General features: G+C 39.2%; 1 protein-coding gene across 4 annotated transcripts in view; it reads right to left on the reverse strand.

Annotated features, from left to right (window-relative positions):
* Window positions 1–18569, reverse strand: part of sh3pxd2b (SH3 and PX domains 2B) — a 33792-nt gene that overhangs the window by 8358 nt on the left and 6865 nt on the right. For 2 of the 4 annotated variants that reach the window (XM_005942250.3, XM_014340053.2), the window contains exons 3-7: window positions 14958–15033; window positions 8486–8562; window positions 4544–4635; window positions 1790–1815; window positions 1385–1420 (exon numbers count right to left, since the gene is read on the reverse strand). In XM_005942250.3, the coding sequence (XP_005942312.1) occupies window positions 1385–1420; window positions 1790–1815; window positions 4544–4635; window positions 8486–8562; window positions 14958–15033 (307 nt within the window). The remainder of the gene's footprint in view (window positions 1–1384; window positions 1421–1789; window positions 1816–4543; window positions 4636–8485; window positions 8563–14957; window positions 15034–18569) is intronic. The other 2 variants (XM_014340052.2, XM_005942251.3) reach the window with 1 other exon arrangement.

Consider the following 18569-nt stretch of genomic DNA (forward strand, 5'->3'; position numbering starts at 1 on the left):
TGAGAGAGAAATAAAGGAAGATTTGGAGAATGGGAGTGAAGGGGATGGATTGAAAAGCGTAGATGGTTATTAATTTATTTCTCACCATGACTGTGACATGTCTATAGAAACAAACCAGCATCATTAAGACCCACCACCAATGTTAGCGCTACATCACTAAAAAAATAAAGTAACAAACGAGGGCTCACAATATAATCACTGTTAAAAAAATGTATAAATAAAAACTCTAACAACTCTGCTTTTTCTATTGACGTTTGTTGTGTAAAAATGCACACACTAAAACTTGGCTGACTGATAAAATGCACGATGAAGGGACATTAGCATCAATTGCAGCATGCTAATCACTGAAGGTGTTATCAAACACATTCTAAAGTAATGCGTTTATGGCACACAAAAAGTTCAGATTTAAAATAACAAAATAATAATAACATTAAGTATGTACAGTAATTACAAAATAGATTTTCTTGATCGGGCAGCTTAAAAATACGTTAACATTAGCCTCCTTCAGTGAGCAGCAGCTAGCTAAGAAAATAATCTGATTAAAGCCAAATTTAGTACTGCTTAATCTGCAATTTCTCCATTATGCTAGTTAAAGATTTGAATATTAGTAATGCAAATTTCTCTAAAGCAGAACTGGAGGAACAATAGCCATTTTTAACAAAAGCTATTTTCAACTATTCCCTTAGTCATTGTGTGTTTGAGTTCCACATTTTTTACTCCAGATGCCTTTCCAAACAAAACCTCAAACCTTTTTTTTTCCCTCCCAGGATCAAACCAAAGATCTCTGGCAAATTTGTAAATCACTACACTATGGCGCCACTAGTTAAACCAATTTAAGTCGGTTAGCGTAATTAGCTCACCTTAAACATAATATTTGATATATTTGAAACAGAGCCATATTTAAAAATGTAAATGACAAATTTATTAATTGTAATTTCTTAATTAATGACAATGGCATCCTGAAACATACTGGTATAAATTTTAAAGGATTCCTTTATAATATCAACTTCTTCAATCCTTTACATTTCAATGCATCTTTAAATCTAGTGATTAAAATATAATTTTTCTATTTCTAACTCCCTGATTCAATGTATTGCTGTTAGCATAACCAAGCTTACTATACAGGGTCATGCATTCATAGTAGAGCATAACTTTACTACCCTGTACCAACACAACATATATAAATAGAGCTGAGATATGACCCACACCAGTTCCAAAAATCAATCACCAACAATTTATCATTAACAGAACCAATGCAAGCCCCAAGCCTCAACAGAGCCACATCCCACCTGCCCAGGCCAGGGAAGGAGAGGGGGGACGGGCCACTAACGACCCACTGGGGTTACACACACAGCACGACCAAGCATGACAGTGTGTTTACTACCTCGCTTTAGGAAAGTAGTTGCTCTCTCCACAAACCCTGAGGGAAAGGAAAATGAATGGAGAAGAAAACTGAAAAAGATAACATGGATGCAAAATTAAGAATAAAAGATGAACTGAGGGGATACAGAGTATATTTAAAGAGGAACAGAGAAGGACAATGTTTGTTTCTTGGTTCAACAGTACTGTAACATCAGTATAGAAGGAATGTCTTCTAATAAAGTCATTGTTTTGGTTTGTTCAACCTGTGACCACTAGATGGAGATAACGTCCTATCATATGACACAGAGGTAATTACTGAAGACTTGCTTTTATTCCTTTCAATACATAGTTTATCAGAGGAAAGCCAAGATTCTCATGATTAACTAACCTACCTTTCATTTCAAATACACAATCAAAGCTATCTCACCTGATTTCTTCTTCCCAATGGGTTCCCTGTTAAAGAAAAGAAAACATTACATGACCACACCATACATACCAAAATGGAATGGAACCAGCATACTAATAATATTTAACATAATTCACAAACTCATGAAGGTCCCACTTAAATAACTTAAAAACAAACATCAACAGCAATAGAACAGCATCCCCAATTATTCATTTATACTTAATCTCACTATCATTTAACATGTGTACTGCTGGAGGAATTAAATACAAGAGAAAAAGAAAGGATCTTTACCCATCAGATCTACAAACTGTCACGCAGGAGAAAACAGATCCATGTCTGCAACGCAGGCTAATGTGAATAAAAAGCTTTGAGATAGCTGATCCCAAAAATCCGGGCTGATGTTAAATTCAATACAGCATCTGCTGTGTCTGGTTTAGACATTATCCAGATAAATAGACCATCACTCCACAGCAAGAGTCAGGAACTGATTCAATGGCCAGATGCCTCAAAAAGTCACTGGTGGCTAATGCTCAGCATTTGCTCTGTTTGTCCCTCATTATCTAAACGTCGCACCCTTACTTTATAGCCTACCAGTGCCTTCCTTTTTTCCATCTCACATCTTCCACGTCTGCTCAACCTACTGCTTTATCTCCCTTGATTGTTTTCCTTGGCAGCCACTCTGTGTCCATTTCTCTGCATCAACATCAATGCTCTCAGCCACATAAAGGATTATTGGATTGATAGAACTGTTAATTGCAGAGACCTCATCTCTGTGAATGTTTACCTCCAAGCTTGCCAATTAGGGTATTATAATAAGAAATACTCAGGGCGACCGACTAAATGGACTACAACAGATGAATCTGCGCGTGCACTGCATGTGTATACTTTGTTTTCATACAGAGAATAAAGGTGAAGAAGTTTTGAAACCTCAAACTAAACTTTACAGTAAACAACTGCTCACAGAAAATCGCTCCATCCCTCCCTGTGCCTAATCTTCTCTCTGGATTAGGTTATATGACGTCCTTTTTTTCTATAACGATCTTCCTTGCATTTTCTTTCCTTTTCCTTGCCTTCTTCTTGCAACACTTCCTCTTTTGTACTTCTTTCTTCCTTTTTACTCACTGACCATCTACTTCCTCTTTACAATTGAGTTCTCCTGTCCTCTCCTTTCCTCTCCTCTCTGCTGCTCTTAAGAAGAAAGTATAACATGTCTTACTCGTTGCAGTAGATTTATAGGCCATGATAAATCTTCTCCTACAGTTGCTGTACAGCAGCCTTGTTGTCAGTCAGCCAAGCAACAGGCTGCACTAGCAGAAAGCAGTAATCCAATTTCAATAAAGACAAACCAAGGTCCTTCCTATATTCATCTGCCTCAAGGAATCACATCTCCCTCTCTCTCTCTCTCTCTCCCCCATCTCTACTGATACATGCTTGGGGCTTTGTATGAGGAGTAGGGAAGTATGGGTCCTTGGCAACCTTCCCCGAGGTAAGAAAGGGGAAAAAAAAGATGTGGAGATGTGTGAGAACAAACAAGAGTGCGGACTGGGTGTCATAACTTATAAATATAGATTCATATTCCACCGACAGGCTTCGGAAACTTTTAGACACACTTTTTGTTTGGTATCAGCTTACAGTTGCCATGATCTGCTATCCTGATACCACCAATAGAGTGAAAAGTTTTCCAATATCAGAGAACACAAATGCAAACTCTTCATACAGAGGGGCTGCATGTGGAAAATAACACCCAAATCCTTGTGATAATTCCAGTTTTGGGAGAGATCTTTTCCCCCCACAAATTTACTTGAATTCACTATTTAAAGTAAGAGTAAGTACACACAAGTTAGGGCTGTTTTAAATTCCAGTTATTTAGCTAACGTTCATCACATTTTATACTGAAAGTGGCTCATCTTGTCAAAAGAGTGAAGTAAATATAATCAAGCAGTCTTCCTAAAGCCTGGCCCCAGTAAAGTACTTGACGGCAGCACACAGCAGACTTCAAAGGAAGATTAAATCTGTCCGCATTATATATGACAACATGGCAGGCTGTTGCAGGAGCTCATTTCACATTCAATCTTCATAACAGCTTCTTGTCCTGTTAATTGTCCTTGGGCGTGAACCCCCAGCTGCTCACTCAGTGCATGCCACTCCTGAATGGCATTATGGCATTTATAAAACATCAGGATGTGATAGGTTTATACATAAATATAGTCACGGGCCTTATCTAGTGGATTTCCTAACAGCTGACAACACACGTCAAGATGTTTCGACGGAGAGGACATGACTACGCTGCCTTTCTGCAGCTGCTAGCAAAATTAATTAATTAAATAAAACATCTCTAGGGTCTACGGTTTGGCTGAAGGCAGCCATCCATAACCCCTACAGCCCTAAATGTAAGCTTAATAACGACACAGTTGCGTTACTTTTAGTGCTGGATATTGCGCTAATGTGTTGAGAGTGAGATTATCAAGAAACTATGTGGACTCAGCTGTGTAGAGGCTGGTGTCCGCACTCCGCTCCAGCAAAAATGCAAGCTCAGCTTTAAAAACAGGACCTATTAAGTGTGTTTCTGCTAGAAAACCCCAACAGAAGGCTGAGCGGGAGTATGAAATCATATTCATTAGAGGGTATAATGAATGTTCATTACCAGCAGATCTCGCAGGACATGGCATACCATGAGCCAGTGGAACAATGATTTACCATTGTATACAAGAGGAAGGGTTTTTAATAGTTAAGGAGATATGTGAGGGTGTGTTTGGGTACATGTGTGCTTCTCACTCCTTGGGTGGGTTGAGGTCTTCAGGTCTGGTCTCAAAAAACACTCTGACCTCCTCGCACTGGGAGATGTAGACTGGCAGCTGAATGAGGGCCTGCGTGCACAAAGATTTCAGGAAACTTAAACACACAAACTGACACGCATAATCACTTCAGTGCACAGGGAGGTCAACCAGAGGATAAAAACGGTGTTCATTTGACCTGGCCTCAAGTTTTTATGTCTGTTCTCATACTTATTTTACCCTGCAACGCTTGGTTTCCAATAGAAAGAACAAAAGCTGTATTAAAAAAATCCCAAAATCGCAATCTTCCATTCTTTATTTTTTGGTAAAATCTTTATTCCTCTTTTTAGGATCACCGGCAGCAGAGAGATGAGTCCTGACAACAGATAAAAGACAAACATCCACATTCAGTTTTCTTTATTAGTCATTACTCATGCGCAGCTATTCATTTTTTTATCTGGCTGTTTTCCACTTGCTCTCAATCAACCCTCTAAAGGGGGAGCAGGAGAACAAATAATCACCTCACCAGCTTGATGTGGCAAACCAGAAGAAAAAAAACAACTCCCATCAATGACCTTGTGGAGACTATCCCTCTTAGCTATGAAGAAAATATGCAACTCCTCCATTTGCTGGCAAGATCAGCTCAGTGCTACCCATCAAGATTCCTCTTCTGGTCTCTACCTCTAATTTTAATACTCCTAAGTGTTTCAGCTTTGTCCTTCCAGGAAGCACAGCCTAGCTCCTGGACTCTCTGACACGTGCTGATGTAACGTCAGGACTGACGGATGTGGAATGGAAGCCAAAGACGTAACCAGAGTGTCCTTGTCCCATGCACTATGTTTTCCTTGTCATATGTAGGACTATGGGTCCAGCAGCTTGTGTTAAAGAAAAGATGAGATTTGTGTCCTCATTCCTGTTTGCTGATTCATGGTAAATATTAGGCTTCAAAACTATTAGGCTTCAAAAAAAAAATCTTGTGTTGTTAAGACTTTCAGAGGACCCACACAACGTTTAGTCATGCAGCCCAGGATGTTGAGCCGTAACTGAGGTCAGAGTGCAAAATCTCTGCCTGCTGCAGAGGATGCAATCCTTAGATTTATTTCCATCCACGTGTGAGCATGTGGCTTGACCGCTCATTACAATTCTCCCCAGGGAGGAGACAAGAGGGAGGCTCAGGGTACATTACGGCAAATGGACTTTATGGGTGTTCTTTATAGAAGGCAGCATTAAGGTAATTGCACGTGTGTGTGTGTGTCTGTGTGTGTGTTTGTGTGTATTCTCCAAGGAAAAATATATAATGGAAATGCAAGACCAACCTCTCAGAAGGTACAATACACTGTGGCAGTGTGGGTCAGTGTATAGTATCCTCTCACATGTACATACATATAGTGAATGTTTAATTAGAATAAAGGGCATCTTAGCCATATATTAAAAAAAAAATCTTGATGCTCATGTTATCTGCATAAGTGATTTTTGTACTGTTCCACAGTATAAGCGAGGTCTAAATAAATCTCTAAAGAGAGTTTTTATGTGATTGTTTTTTATCAGCTATTTGACCTTCCCAGTGATCTCTTTTTTTCTGTTTTTTTAATCCAAACTTTCATCCAACTTTGCTTCCCAATATGAAAAACAAGGTTTCATAACCAGGGAAATTTGAAATGAGTCAGTACAAAGCCTCAGCTGTACAACAGAAGAGATGACTCAGCTCTTCTGTAAGAACAACAAAGTTGTACCTTGTCAGTCTGACTACATGTGGGGGTGGATGAAATGCCATTTTTGATCCTCCAGTAAAGTTTTGACTTGTTTTTACCGCTACTGCGATAACTTCTTCGCTGGCAGTGCTTAGCTCTGACATGTATGATACTGCCAAAGGACTGATGGATGTTTTAAATCACTAACAAATGTGTTGGACACAGATACCATATTGCTTGAATTTAAAAGCAATATGGTAAAGGGACTGACTCTTATTTAGTGCTTTTCACTGCAAGTCAGTGTTGCTAACATTCACACTCTGATGAACGCATCAAGAGCAATTACCCAAGGACCCTTTGGGCATGCAGACTGGAGCAGCTGGGGATTGGACCATCAACCTTCCAGTTAGTAGATGCCCTTCTCTACCTCCTGAGCCACAGTCACTCCTGGACCACATTAAGTCTCACTCTGCTTCCCTTCTGTCTTTAAACATAACTTTAGCAAAGCTTATACGCACTGAAACTTTTTAAAGGCAGGCATCCTTAAACCAATAATGCTAAGCAGCTATATTTTATGGCTTTTCATACATTTACACAACTTCAAATTTGACTGTAGCAATTCCACTGAAATTGTCTCAGCCGTTCCCATAAAACACCCACACCCTCAGACATGAACCAGCAACTCTACCCTTTCCTCCCCTACCTTTATTGTTCACATAAGTGGTTAAAGATGTTGCCTACCAGCTGCACATTCCTTTAACCCCTGATGACACAGAGCCCCTTCGGTCCTCTGCATTGTTCATCATACATAAAAGCTTTACTCTCAGGCCTGAAGAATTGCCGTTTTTACTGGTGAAGAAGTGACCAGTCAGTTCCACCTTAGGAAGCAATTTTTTTTTCCGTAATGGTTTCACAAGGGTCTTGATGGAGTAAGAGAAGTAAAGCAATTAAAATATAAGGCAGCTGAAAATCGTAAAAGCGCGAGTAGAGGCTAAGTCAGAAGCAAAGTTTCCTTCGTAGAGAGAGACATAAGGAAATGTTTGTGCATGTTTTAAAGCCCCAAGTCACGCCTGTAAAATTTAACAAAAACATAGCCCGTGGTTGTGTGGATATGCTGACTGGAGCTAGCTCAGCAACGGGAAAATGCTTTGCCTGTGGCAACCACCACAACTCCAGAAGATATCTGCCTTGTAGATATGTATCCATAAAAAAGCACCTCACTGAGAAAGATGAAAATCTTTAAACTGCTATTCGACTTTACTTCAGAGGCTAAAAAGATGAGCATCAATCATGATTATTTTATATAGGCTGTGGTGGTTGAGTTCCTGTTGAAATGAAGCAATTACTTGCTAGCTGTTGGCAGTTATACGGTTTAACCTCATCTGCAGTGGAGCTTGAGAATGTAGAGTTGCATGATTTTCCTTTTCTTGAGGTTAAGTGAATAATAATCTCTCTGGTAAAAAGCAATGTAATGGGTTGGACAAGGCACAAGTTTTGCATCATCCTTTTTTTCACTTATGGAATGAGCTGCGGTATTTCAAAATGACAAAACAGACACCACACACACACACACACACACACACACACTGACAAACACACACACACACACACACACACACACACACACACACACACACATACATTACAGCATGCTTGCACCCTGGCAACATTCATCAATTGTCTTGCTCTAGGGGGTCATAAGGCCTACATTTTGTGTGGTGTAATGACATTCTCTTCTCATTTAGCTACATAGAAACTTTTTTCCCCCCTTATACACATCTATCCCTTGAGAAAAATTCTCCTTTGGCGTGTTTCTTTTTGCAGGAAGGTCAGAGTCTACAACAGAGCACCTGGGGACCTTTTAGAACACATCGGCAGAGTGGATGCCTGCGTTCACAAAGACTTGCTCCGGGATGTTTAGCATGCCACACACCGCACAGTGCCAATTTAGATCGCAAGGGCAGCAGCATTATTCATAAAGCTGCAACAAAGTGAACGTATAAATCTTTCTGTTATGCAAATGCTGTAGTTTGACTACAAGCTTGACTTTACTTAATATAAGCATGTGTTTGGACGACTAAAAATGGGCCTGAATGTGATGGGAAAAAAACGGGGGGCGAAAAAAAACACAGCTAGCTGTGATGTAATGTACACAGATTGTGGTTTCTTTTCTCTTGACAAATGCATTTTATAACATATATATATATGTTGATGCTTAGCAATAAGTAGAGAATTGCATAACGAATACTCACCCTGCAGTATTCATTAATAGGTCTTAGCCTTTTCATTGCCACATCCCTGATGTGGCTCCTCCTAAACAGAATCTTTCCTGGAACAAACAAGGAAAATCAGATTTAGGAACTTAAATACTGCAACCTACCTTTACATATGTCAAGTTAACATGTGCATATACCTTAGAAAAAAAACAATAATTCTAATCTTTTCCACAGCAAGTTTTCATATAAAATACACAAAAGCTATATTGAAAAACGAAACAAACAAAAAAAAAAAAACCCACCCAAACAAAACCTTGATTGATTTCTTTAAGTAGTGACTTAAAAGAAAAACTTGCAGGTAGACTGAAGGACAGTGAAAACCGTGGCTTTTTCCAAAATGTAGTTAGTGAATTAGCATGCAGACACAACACAGTCGCATCATCAATAACAGTGACAGCACAATGAGGAGGCTAAGGAGGTGGGTGAATAGCTGGCCTTTCCAAGTTAATAAATGATTTAGGACAGGCAAAGAGTGCCCGTTTGACAGTTTAAACACTGCTCCCTTATTCTTATCGCTAGGCAAGCATTACCACAGGCACGGGCAAGCTAGTTCACCATAACAATAACAAGAAAGGGCTACAAATAGCCCTCTTTTCTATTCAAAGGCATGTGAAAAACTTAAGAGTGAATATTTTCTTTGTTCTCATTTGGCAATAGACACACTGAGACATATTAATTAAAAAATACAGTATAGCAGGGCAAAAGGTTGTGTATGTAATGAGATCCTAAATGCAGGTGACAGATTACAATATTACCGCCATCAAGGAGTCCTGGTGTTTGCTTTTGAAACAGACTTGCTGACACATCATCCATCCATCCATATATAAAAGCTCTATTGTTACAAAAAAAGTGGCTGCTTCTTTAACCCACGCAGCTTAAAACTGTTTATGCTAATACTTTTCTCTTTGTTCTGTGAATCTGAAGCATTCAAGAAAAGAAGCAATCATGAAAGGAAGGGCCAAGGTGAGACAGAAGTATAAAAGGTTGTACAAGTGTATACTGCTGACTGGAGTAGATATTTGTGGTGACTTCACACCAAAAAAAAGTAGATCTTGCATATTTTACAGAAAACTACCAACACCCAACGTTCAAAGAAACAACCTCCACACCCTACCCAGCTATCCCTGCTCTCACTACAACCTACAAGCTGACTCAGGTGGTAGACAAAACAAATGGGAAACCCCCCCCAGGATATTGTATAAATAACACAATAAAAGGAAGCTCAAAAGTAAGACAGTGAAGCTTACTATAATATAAAAAAATAAATAAAAAAAAACAACCTGCGGATGATGTCAGTTAAAAGGAAAATTGATTTGTGTGGATATTAATTTAACCATCAGGGAATAATAAGTAAAGGGGGGTTCGTCTGATTGTTGGGGTTTTCTCTGTATGATTGTAGGCTCTTTACTTTAACTTTACCTTACAATTTAAAGCGTCTTTAGGCGACTGTTGTTGTGATTTGGTATGATTACCAGATGTGTCCTTGGGCAAGACACTTCACCTGTTGCCTACTGGTGGTGGTCAGAGGGCCCGGTGGCGCCAGTGTCCGGCAGCCTCGCCTCTGTCAGTGAATTTGAATTTCATTGAAAATTGGTTGTCCAACAGTTTCTTGTTCATAACAGGCTTGAGTCGTGGTGGTTCCTCAGTTGTTCTGAAACATCCCAACCAATTTCCTCTCATCAGAGACAGCCTGGGTCTCCTTCCCAACCCTGGCAAAGTGGTAATACTGTATATCCAAATACCTTGTATTTATGTATATTGTTTGAATGATTTGACTCCTCATCTTGGAATCCGCAGTTGTTTAGAACTTTCCAATTTCTTCTTAGATCTTCACAGAGTTCCTTGGACTTTCCCCATTGTAGTGAGCATTGGTCAATCCAATGAGTGCCAAACAAATCCTTTTTATGTTGGCATAGACAAGCTACAAGCTATAGTCAGTCAAGATCACTAACAATTAGTTGATCTAGTCAAGTTAAAAGACATTGTAGAATAGTACCACTTTTTAAAAAGATTTAAGTGAATGTATGTATATATTTGAGCATATACGTTTCTTTCTGACCCTGTGTGGATTAGAGAAAGTCCAAAATAAACACAAGCTTGTCCACCCAATTTTTGTTGTAAAATCATTCCACTCTGAAGAAAGAACAGTTCAGAGAATTCATTAAAAATCCTAAATTTGTCACGACATTCATGCCCATGAGGACAGTATGGAAGCTGTACATAATTAATAGATAGCCACAGCATAGTAACTTTGGCAATTTTTTTGCTGTAATGCCAACGGTCAGTTGTAAGTTTTAGTCTACATTAAAAATGGTGTGTTCATCTCTCTCGGTGAATCCCACAGGTTCAGTGTTTGGGCAGAGTTTAAAAATGTGTACAATAAGCAATGCATCCATAATGGTTTTTACCAAGGCTGTTAACTATTATGCTACTACTGTTTCCCATACTGCAGATAAATGCATTGCAACAATAAATAAAGATATGAAATCTAGTGTCAACGAGCGTGGTCTGATTAACAGTAGACTTTAATATTTTACCACACTGCAAAGGACAACAAGATCATACTACATAAGGGAGACTGTTACAAATGAGATTAACTAGAAGAAGAATTAGAGAAGACATTCCGAATCTCTATGGCATTGGCAAGCTCTTGCCAGAGCAGTCGAGGGGACGCTGTCGGGACAGCGCTGAAAAACTAAAGAGATTTGAAAGTCAACCCTCAGACACACTTCTCCTTCTCTATTTCTGTCTCTTTCTTCCTCTCCTCCCCTCATCACTCCTCAAGAAGAAAGTGTTCTTGAAGGTTTTCCAAAGCTCTCTGGGGTCAGGAGAGAAGCACTGACTCAACACTGCCTACTTTGTATGCACGGCAGCTCATGGATGCAGCCGATGAAAAGGGCTTATTTGGGCAGGGTGGAATGCTGCTACCCTGGAGCCATGGCTGAGGCACGGTGGACATTTTGGCAAATCTCAGAGTCAGTAGTGACCAAAAGTATCAAACAGCTTTTGTTTCCTGGGAAAACTGAGCAAACTAGATGGAGAAAAAAGGCAGGCTAAGATGGCCATACATAGAGAGGTTATTGTTACCTCACCCAAAGAAAGCTGTTCTCAGAATCCCTCACATCTTAATGACTACATTCACCAACCCAATTAGCCTTTTTGGGGAGATTTTGAGCTGCTTATACTTTCACAAAACACAAAAGGACTTGGGATCTTGTGACAAAACTGTGTACTCGAGATCGTATTCGGATTTTACTTGACACGTGCATATACCGGTATTCAGTCGGGACTTAGTAAAAATAGGGTCGGTCTTGAGGAAAAAATAAATTAAGTAAGCAGCAAAAAGGCATATATTTTTAATTTTTTAAAAATAAATACTATTCTCTACCTATGCACACCAACGGCGTGAAAGAAAATGTTCTAAATCCACGTGTTTTCATACTACATGGAAATTTTCTGGACTTTGCTTGGACATGGCTTATATCACTTTAGTTGCTAAGAAAACTGAGGATATTTCTGTGACTTATTTTTGTTTTGTAATTAAATCGGGCTTGTACAAAATGACTTGGCCACTAAGGTTTTAAATAACACAACGTCTAGGCGTGTACGGAGTATAAGAAGAAATACTGATTTGCGCCTATGTTGTAATTACTACACAGGTGCACATTCCTCCACAGGTGTGTTACTGGTGGAAGAGGAGGACAGAGACAAAGTGGTGAATGTTCTATGAATCAGACGTAAGCCAAAACTTTTCAGCCATTTTGCGCTTCTTCGCATTTCACAGCATACTTAGGAGGAAATGTGAGTTACTCGGCTCCAGAGTTGTATGTGACCTGTGCAGCATGCAGCACCTCCTGCCATGTCAGGCAGATAGCTCCTCAGGCAACAGAGTGCACAGAGAATACAAAACATAGAAAAGAATGTTTTCGAAAGGACTCTATGCAGTTCTGTGAAAAACTATGTCCATATTCAGTAGCTTGAATTAGCAGACCCACAATTTATCTTAACTTTTTAAAAGCCAACCTGACTCTGAATGGTGGGATTAACACATCAAATGTATCATTTTATCTTTATGTCATTTATGAATCAATCTACAAAACCAAGATGGCTCCATCTATCTAAAGATAAAGAGTTGACTTCGTAAATGAAAAATACATAAAGTTATGTATTTATTGGACTTCTAACATATTCCTTCCAAAGGCCAAAATCTGACCTCAGAGTAAAAATGCTGTCAATGCTTGTCAAAGAGAAGAAAGCACAAGTTCTACAGTGTGTACTCTTACTGACAAACCACTTTGCTGATGCAGAGATACCAAGGAGTAAAAACAACTTGGGGCCTTGAACAAACCAAACCAGAAAGGGAAAACCACTTCCGTACCTTGTGAGATTGGCCCCCGTCTTTTTTCCAGACTTTTGCTTTGTAAGTGAATGTTTTAGGGTTTATTTCCCCTTGGCTGTCAATGAATACTGTGCAGTTGAGAAGACTGTTTGCTTGGGATCCCTCTCAGACAGAGGTCTGATCTGATGCTAGTAATGGGCCTTCATTTGAATCTCCATGTATTCAGCCACTCAGGATAAAAACCTTCATATAGCATGCAAACAGCTTCACAGCAGCATTCCTAGAGGACGTCCCATGCAAATGTCCATGAGTCCAATCAGACCTTTACTTGTGGTGCCTTAGCAGCACCAAAGAAGCAGCACTTTAGTGCCATCCTCAGTGGCACTAAATTTATTCAGGCAATAAAAACAGGAAGCACACGCTCAGAGTTCAATGTAGATGTTTAATGCATCAGTATGCAGTGCTTAGATGTAAAAAGGATGGTATGAAAAGCAATCTTTAAAAAAAAAAAAAAATCTCCCTCTCCTTTCTTTCCTACTTAGATTTCATCAAACGGGGTGAATGCGTGTGTGTTTTTGTATGAGCATTCTCTCAATGAGTTCCAGACTTGCATGGGCATTTAAAGAAAAGAAAAAAAAACCCTAACCCCCACACATCCCAAGCCTGGTGGGGGAGATGTGGGTGGGGTTGACATTAAGGATTTTCTTCCTTTCATAAAGGATTACTTTCAGCAGGATCTCAAAAGTTGGTCAAGTACACCCAAAGCCCCCTTTTCAAAACAAACTTTGTTGCCATTTGTATTTGAGGAAAAAAAAAATAGTGAAAACTGAAAAGAAGATATTTTAGCCAGTTCTCTCAATGATGATTCAGCCAGGAGAATGATGGAGCTGAGTTGGGATTATCATAATGAATATGGAGTATAACATTCAGATTTCTGTTAAAAATACATGCAACACTGGCAAATAGTCTGTTTCTCTAAAAGGCTCCAGCACTGATTCACATAGATGGTATAATGTGTCTTTAGGCCATTTGCTGAGATAATGTGGTTTAGTCCAATGCTTAAAAAGTACATGCATTAAAATATTCTTGCTTAGTGGCAGAAACAATATGCTTATGCCCAACACCTTTGCTTCAGGTTGTTCTAGTTGGTTTCTAAGCGCACGTGTAAAAGATTAACTCGGCTTTCCTCCAGTTCATTTAAAGGTCATCATCAGTAAGTCATTGCCGCCCAGTGTGTTTGGTTGAAGGATCAAAGGGAGCACACATAATACAAGGACGTGACACTGCAGCAAGGACACGACACAGGAGTTCAAAAACCTTTCCGTATTATAAGCACATGAGCTGTGGTTAAATCGCTCTGTGTGAATCAGCCCTTAAAAATCTAAACTTTGTTGATTTAATTCTGGCCGATTTATCCCTCAATCACTTTATGGACATCTCATTCTGTGCCTTTGCACTTTTACCTCTGTGTTGCATGCTGAATCTCCGTCAGTATGTCAAGACAGCGATCCTTAAATGTGATTTTGATTTTATGGAGAAAGTGACAGGGAAGCAAATCTGGTTGAGTAGGGCCGGTAGGAACTGACACAGGTTTGCGTGACCAGACTCGTCAGGACATAAATGGAAAACTAATGGACTAAGGACGCCTCGGGACATTGAAGTAGAGCTCGACACCTTCAGCTTTACACAAAGGGACAAATTCACGCTGCACAACCAGTGAATGTCAAACAAAATGATGAGCATGACCCTGGTTTCCTGATACACTGTGGTTTGGGAAACGTGGGCCTTTCAACTGAAAACTGCTGAATGAAAGTAAATTTTTGCTGTCTGCACACATTTGAGGTCCATGACGAAGTCACAGAGCACCCAAAATAAGTGGTCATGATGGGATTTTCAGGAAGGACTCTAAAAATAGCACTAGAAGTGGATCACAAGGCCTTCAGAAGACAGCCTTGAAGGGAAGATTAGACAAATTTAAATCAGGTAAGTTTAATTGGGATGGCCTGTAAAAATGGTGTATTCTCCATTTATTCCTAATAATGCCCAGTTATGTGCCACTTCTTTTTTTTCTGTGATTGGTCGTTGAGGGACTGTGTGTTCAACTCTTACCTGGCAGGAATGGAATGATCCGGCGCTTAGGGTCTTTCTGGCCTCCCTCCACTGGGAATTTGTCCAGCAATTCCATCTGAAATGCGATGATTAATCAAAGTTATTAGCATGTAAGGTTTTTACATTCTCACACACGCAGGATACATACACAGGACAGCTGAGGGTGGTTAAGAGAAACTGATGATTTTTTTTTTTTAACAAATCAGCAGTTCCAACAAGGAATTTGGCCAATAAATGCAGATCTGCCAATAATTATAAATGTACTGAGCAGATGGTATGGTTTTCCCCCCTCTACTTCACATGTTGCTGTAGCTGTAGCTAAGGAGCACCACCGCTGACATAGTGGAACATTTCCTTTGCCATGATTTTTAAAAGGCTAGAAAGCAGTGGCAGCGAAGAAGTTCAACAGTCTTATATTTACCTTACTGAAACTCAGCCTATTCTTATAGCTTTTTTTTCTCCTTAAGTTAAAACCTGAAATCACAAGAAGGTCAATCCAAAAACTGGTTCATAAAATACAAGCTTAATTACAAAGCAAAATACTGTGCTACAGCAATTTAACTAATTTACTCAATAAAGCTAAATCTGTATTTTATATGATGAAAACGAATAAAAGGAACCAAAAAATGATCCCTTTCATCTACAAAAGCAGGAATAGTAAGAGAACATGAGTCAAGCAAGTTACTGGAGTTCCGTACTTTCTTGAAATACATCACAAGACAAATAGTCAGATGCTTAGTCGGTGAATCAGTACCACCTTGAGTAGGATTGTATAAACAAAAAGATGGCCTGACATAGACAAAAGAGACAGAGTGAGGGAAGGAGACAGAGAAACAGAGAGGAGCCAGTACCCCACACACTGTAATTGTTCCCATGTGTCTGACTGCGAGTGCAGACACACCCCAGTCCCTGTGTCTACTCTAAGACTTGTATCTGCTCTGTAATCAGAGGCAGTCAAACAAGAAAAGGCATATGGAGCGAGTAAAGTCATCTCTTCAACATACCATTTACATCATGCACTCAACATCAAATATCCATCCTCGACAGGGGTGAGGATGACAGGCTAAGGCAGAGGAGAGGAAAGCTGCATATGGTTTTAACTTTCTAAAATGTGGTTTTTTCAGTTATGTGCTATGGAGTTTATCTCAGTCATGTGTTAGTACTGTATAGATAGACATATGCAAGTCCAAAATTCTACATTAAGCACTTTATTTCTGTGCCTGTTCCACTGCACTCGGAATACAATGAATATATTCATTTATTTACTTAAAAGTTCATTTCAAAATCTAAAATACCCCCAACCAAATCTATGTGCTTCTTCACCTGATAAAAAGTGTTTAGAAAATATTATGATTCTCCACAATTTAAGGAAAAATCCTGCAAACATTCTGTCAGGAAACTCTTTAATGGAAACACTGAATACAGTTTGACTCTCTTGGTCTACACTTTGACTCCAAACAACATATCTTACGTTCATTTTGGTACAGATTAGAAATATTTCCAAGGTCAGACCAATACAATGACATACTTGAACATCCTATCCATAACCCCGCACCATTTTCTCCTGTTTGCTGATTATTGCCACTCACTGCATACGTGCCTAACTGATGTATTTAACGGATTTCAGTTAAATGGAGCCAGCAAGACAGAGAACGCATTACTCCAGTCCTAGCAGAATTACACTGCCGTCCCATTCACAACACAGACGCATTTAAGTTTTTATTGATTACTTGTAAATCATTAGATGAAATGGCCCCACTTTGTAGCTCCAAAGTCTTAATGCCTTATTCTGCACCCGAACCCCTCAGATCAGACAATCATGCCAATATATCTTGCAAGATCCAGACCACTGTGTAACAGGCTTCCTCTTAAGCTATTAAATCAGACTCCCTGTTAATAATAATAATAATATTAATAGTAAACTAACACACCAGTAACGGCTGCAAGCATCACAAGTGCTCTGAGGTCTCAGTTGAACAGAACTCTACATTGTCTACATGCTACATTCCCAGGCTATTATGATCCTGCAATCTTTTAAACACTGTTATTTCATCCAGCATTTGCTTGCAGATTTACAGTCACATAATGTTTCAAGGGACTGTAATTTGTCTTGTCTATGTCCCTTTAAACCACATCACCAGTATTTAATCAAAAACCAAATAAAGACCTAAGAAGCTCCAGACTGTTGAGCATGAAAAAGGTCCATGAACAATTGTTGCTCTCTTTGCCTGTCTCAATAGTCCTGACATTCTCTGACTCAGTCCACTGCATAATTAAGCCTGAAACCATTTTTTAACCCTTTGTGGGGAAACTGTTCTCATGGCAACATACTGTTACCATTCACATTTGTGGAGTTCTTTAACCTGTTGGTGTTTTTTTAAGTATTTAAGTTAACCACGGTATTATGCTATAGTAATTAGCTCTAACACTGACTAATTAATACTAAGTAATTAGAGGAAAGCATATTAACACAGTAACTTGGCAAATGAAGAATGAAGAATCCCAACGGATAGACACTTGTTCTCTAATGCAGAAAAAGATGCTTGGGGTAATGACTATGCGGTAACTATGTGTGATGGCTTAGTTTACCCAGCAGACCTGCTCTGGCTACTGTTAGCACTCTCAGCCATAAGCAATATAAAGGATGATTGTAACTTCTGCTTCCTATCACTTGACTGACTCAATGAACATGCAGCTTCACATTCAGATCCTCGTCTTGCTTGTCAAAAACATCAAGATGGCAATGGGCAAAATAGAAGGTATGTGCAGTATCAATGCAATGCTCACCATGATGTGTCTCATTTAAAAAAAAAAAATATTATAACAAATTTCAGATAATGCCTTATAAACATTCATAATTTACAGCAATACCAATTTTCAGAGGCTCTGTTGGTTTCTGATCCCTCAGTTTCTCGAATGCATAAAGTGAAAACATGCACGACATGGGAAAAATAAATGGTTTCAATTGTGCTCGTCATCTCTTCAGCAGTTAACAATAGGCCATTTTTCAAAAATGAGTAATCCTGAACAAAGATAGTGATTTCGCAGACAACAACATGGACAAGAAGCCAGGGGTGAAAGTTCAGAGTAGAGCTCCCATTTCAAAGCTTCACTTTCTGGAGATCTGTGCCATGCTGCTAAAGAAACCTCTCCTATTCTCAAGAATGATGAATCTGCACAAGAACATAATGAAGCTAACAAATATGATAACATTTGGTATAGCTTTGTTAGCATTCATTTAGCTGAATCCCGGAAGATTATATAGACTATATACATGAAAACTGTCTATTTTCATCTACCCAAGATAATCCTGATACACTCAGTTCAGCATTTTTATGAAACTTTTCTTCTTTCGTTTTAGCCATCTCATTCCCTCAGGTCATCAGTTTACTTCTTTCAAATGAACTGTTGAGGACATTAAAAATATCGCCATAGTTACAGTACACAGAAATGATCACATTGTTGCTGCTTTGTGAAATGACCGCAAGAGGCAACTTCATATTACAAAGTCAAATAATCTGCCCTCCCCCCCCCAACCCCCGTTTCAAGAAGCTGAGTTTATTACTGCAGATGGAAAATATGTGACAGCTGTGCAACTCTGAATAAGCAAAT

This window comes from Haplochromis burtoni, unplaced genomic scaffold (genome assembly GCF_018398535.1).
Source record: "Haplochromis burtoni strain Fernald_Lab_line unplaced genomic scaffold, NCSU_Asbu1 Contig_247, whole genome shotgun sequence".
In the NCBI taxonomy this organism is placed as follows: Eukaryota; Metazoa; Chordata; class Actinopteri; order Cichliformes; family Cichlidae; genus Haplochromis; species Haplochromis burtoni.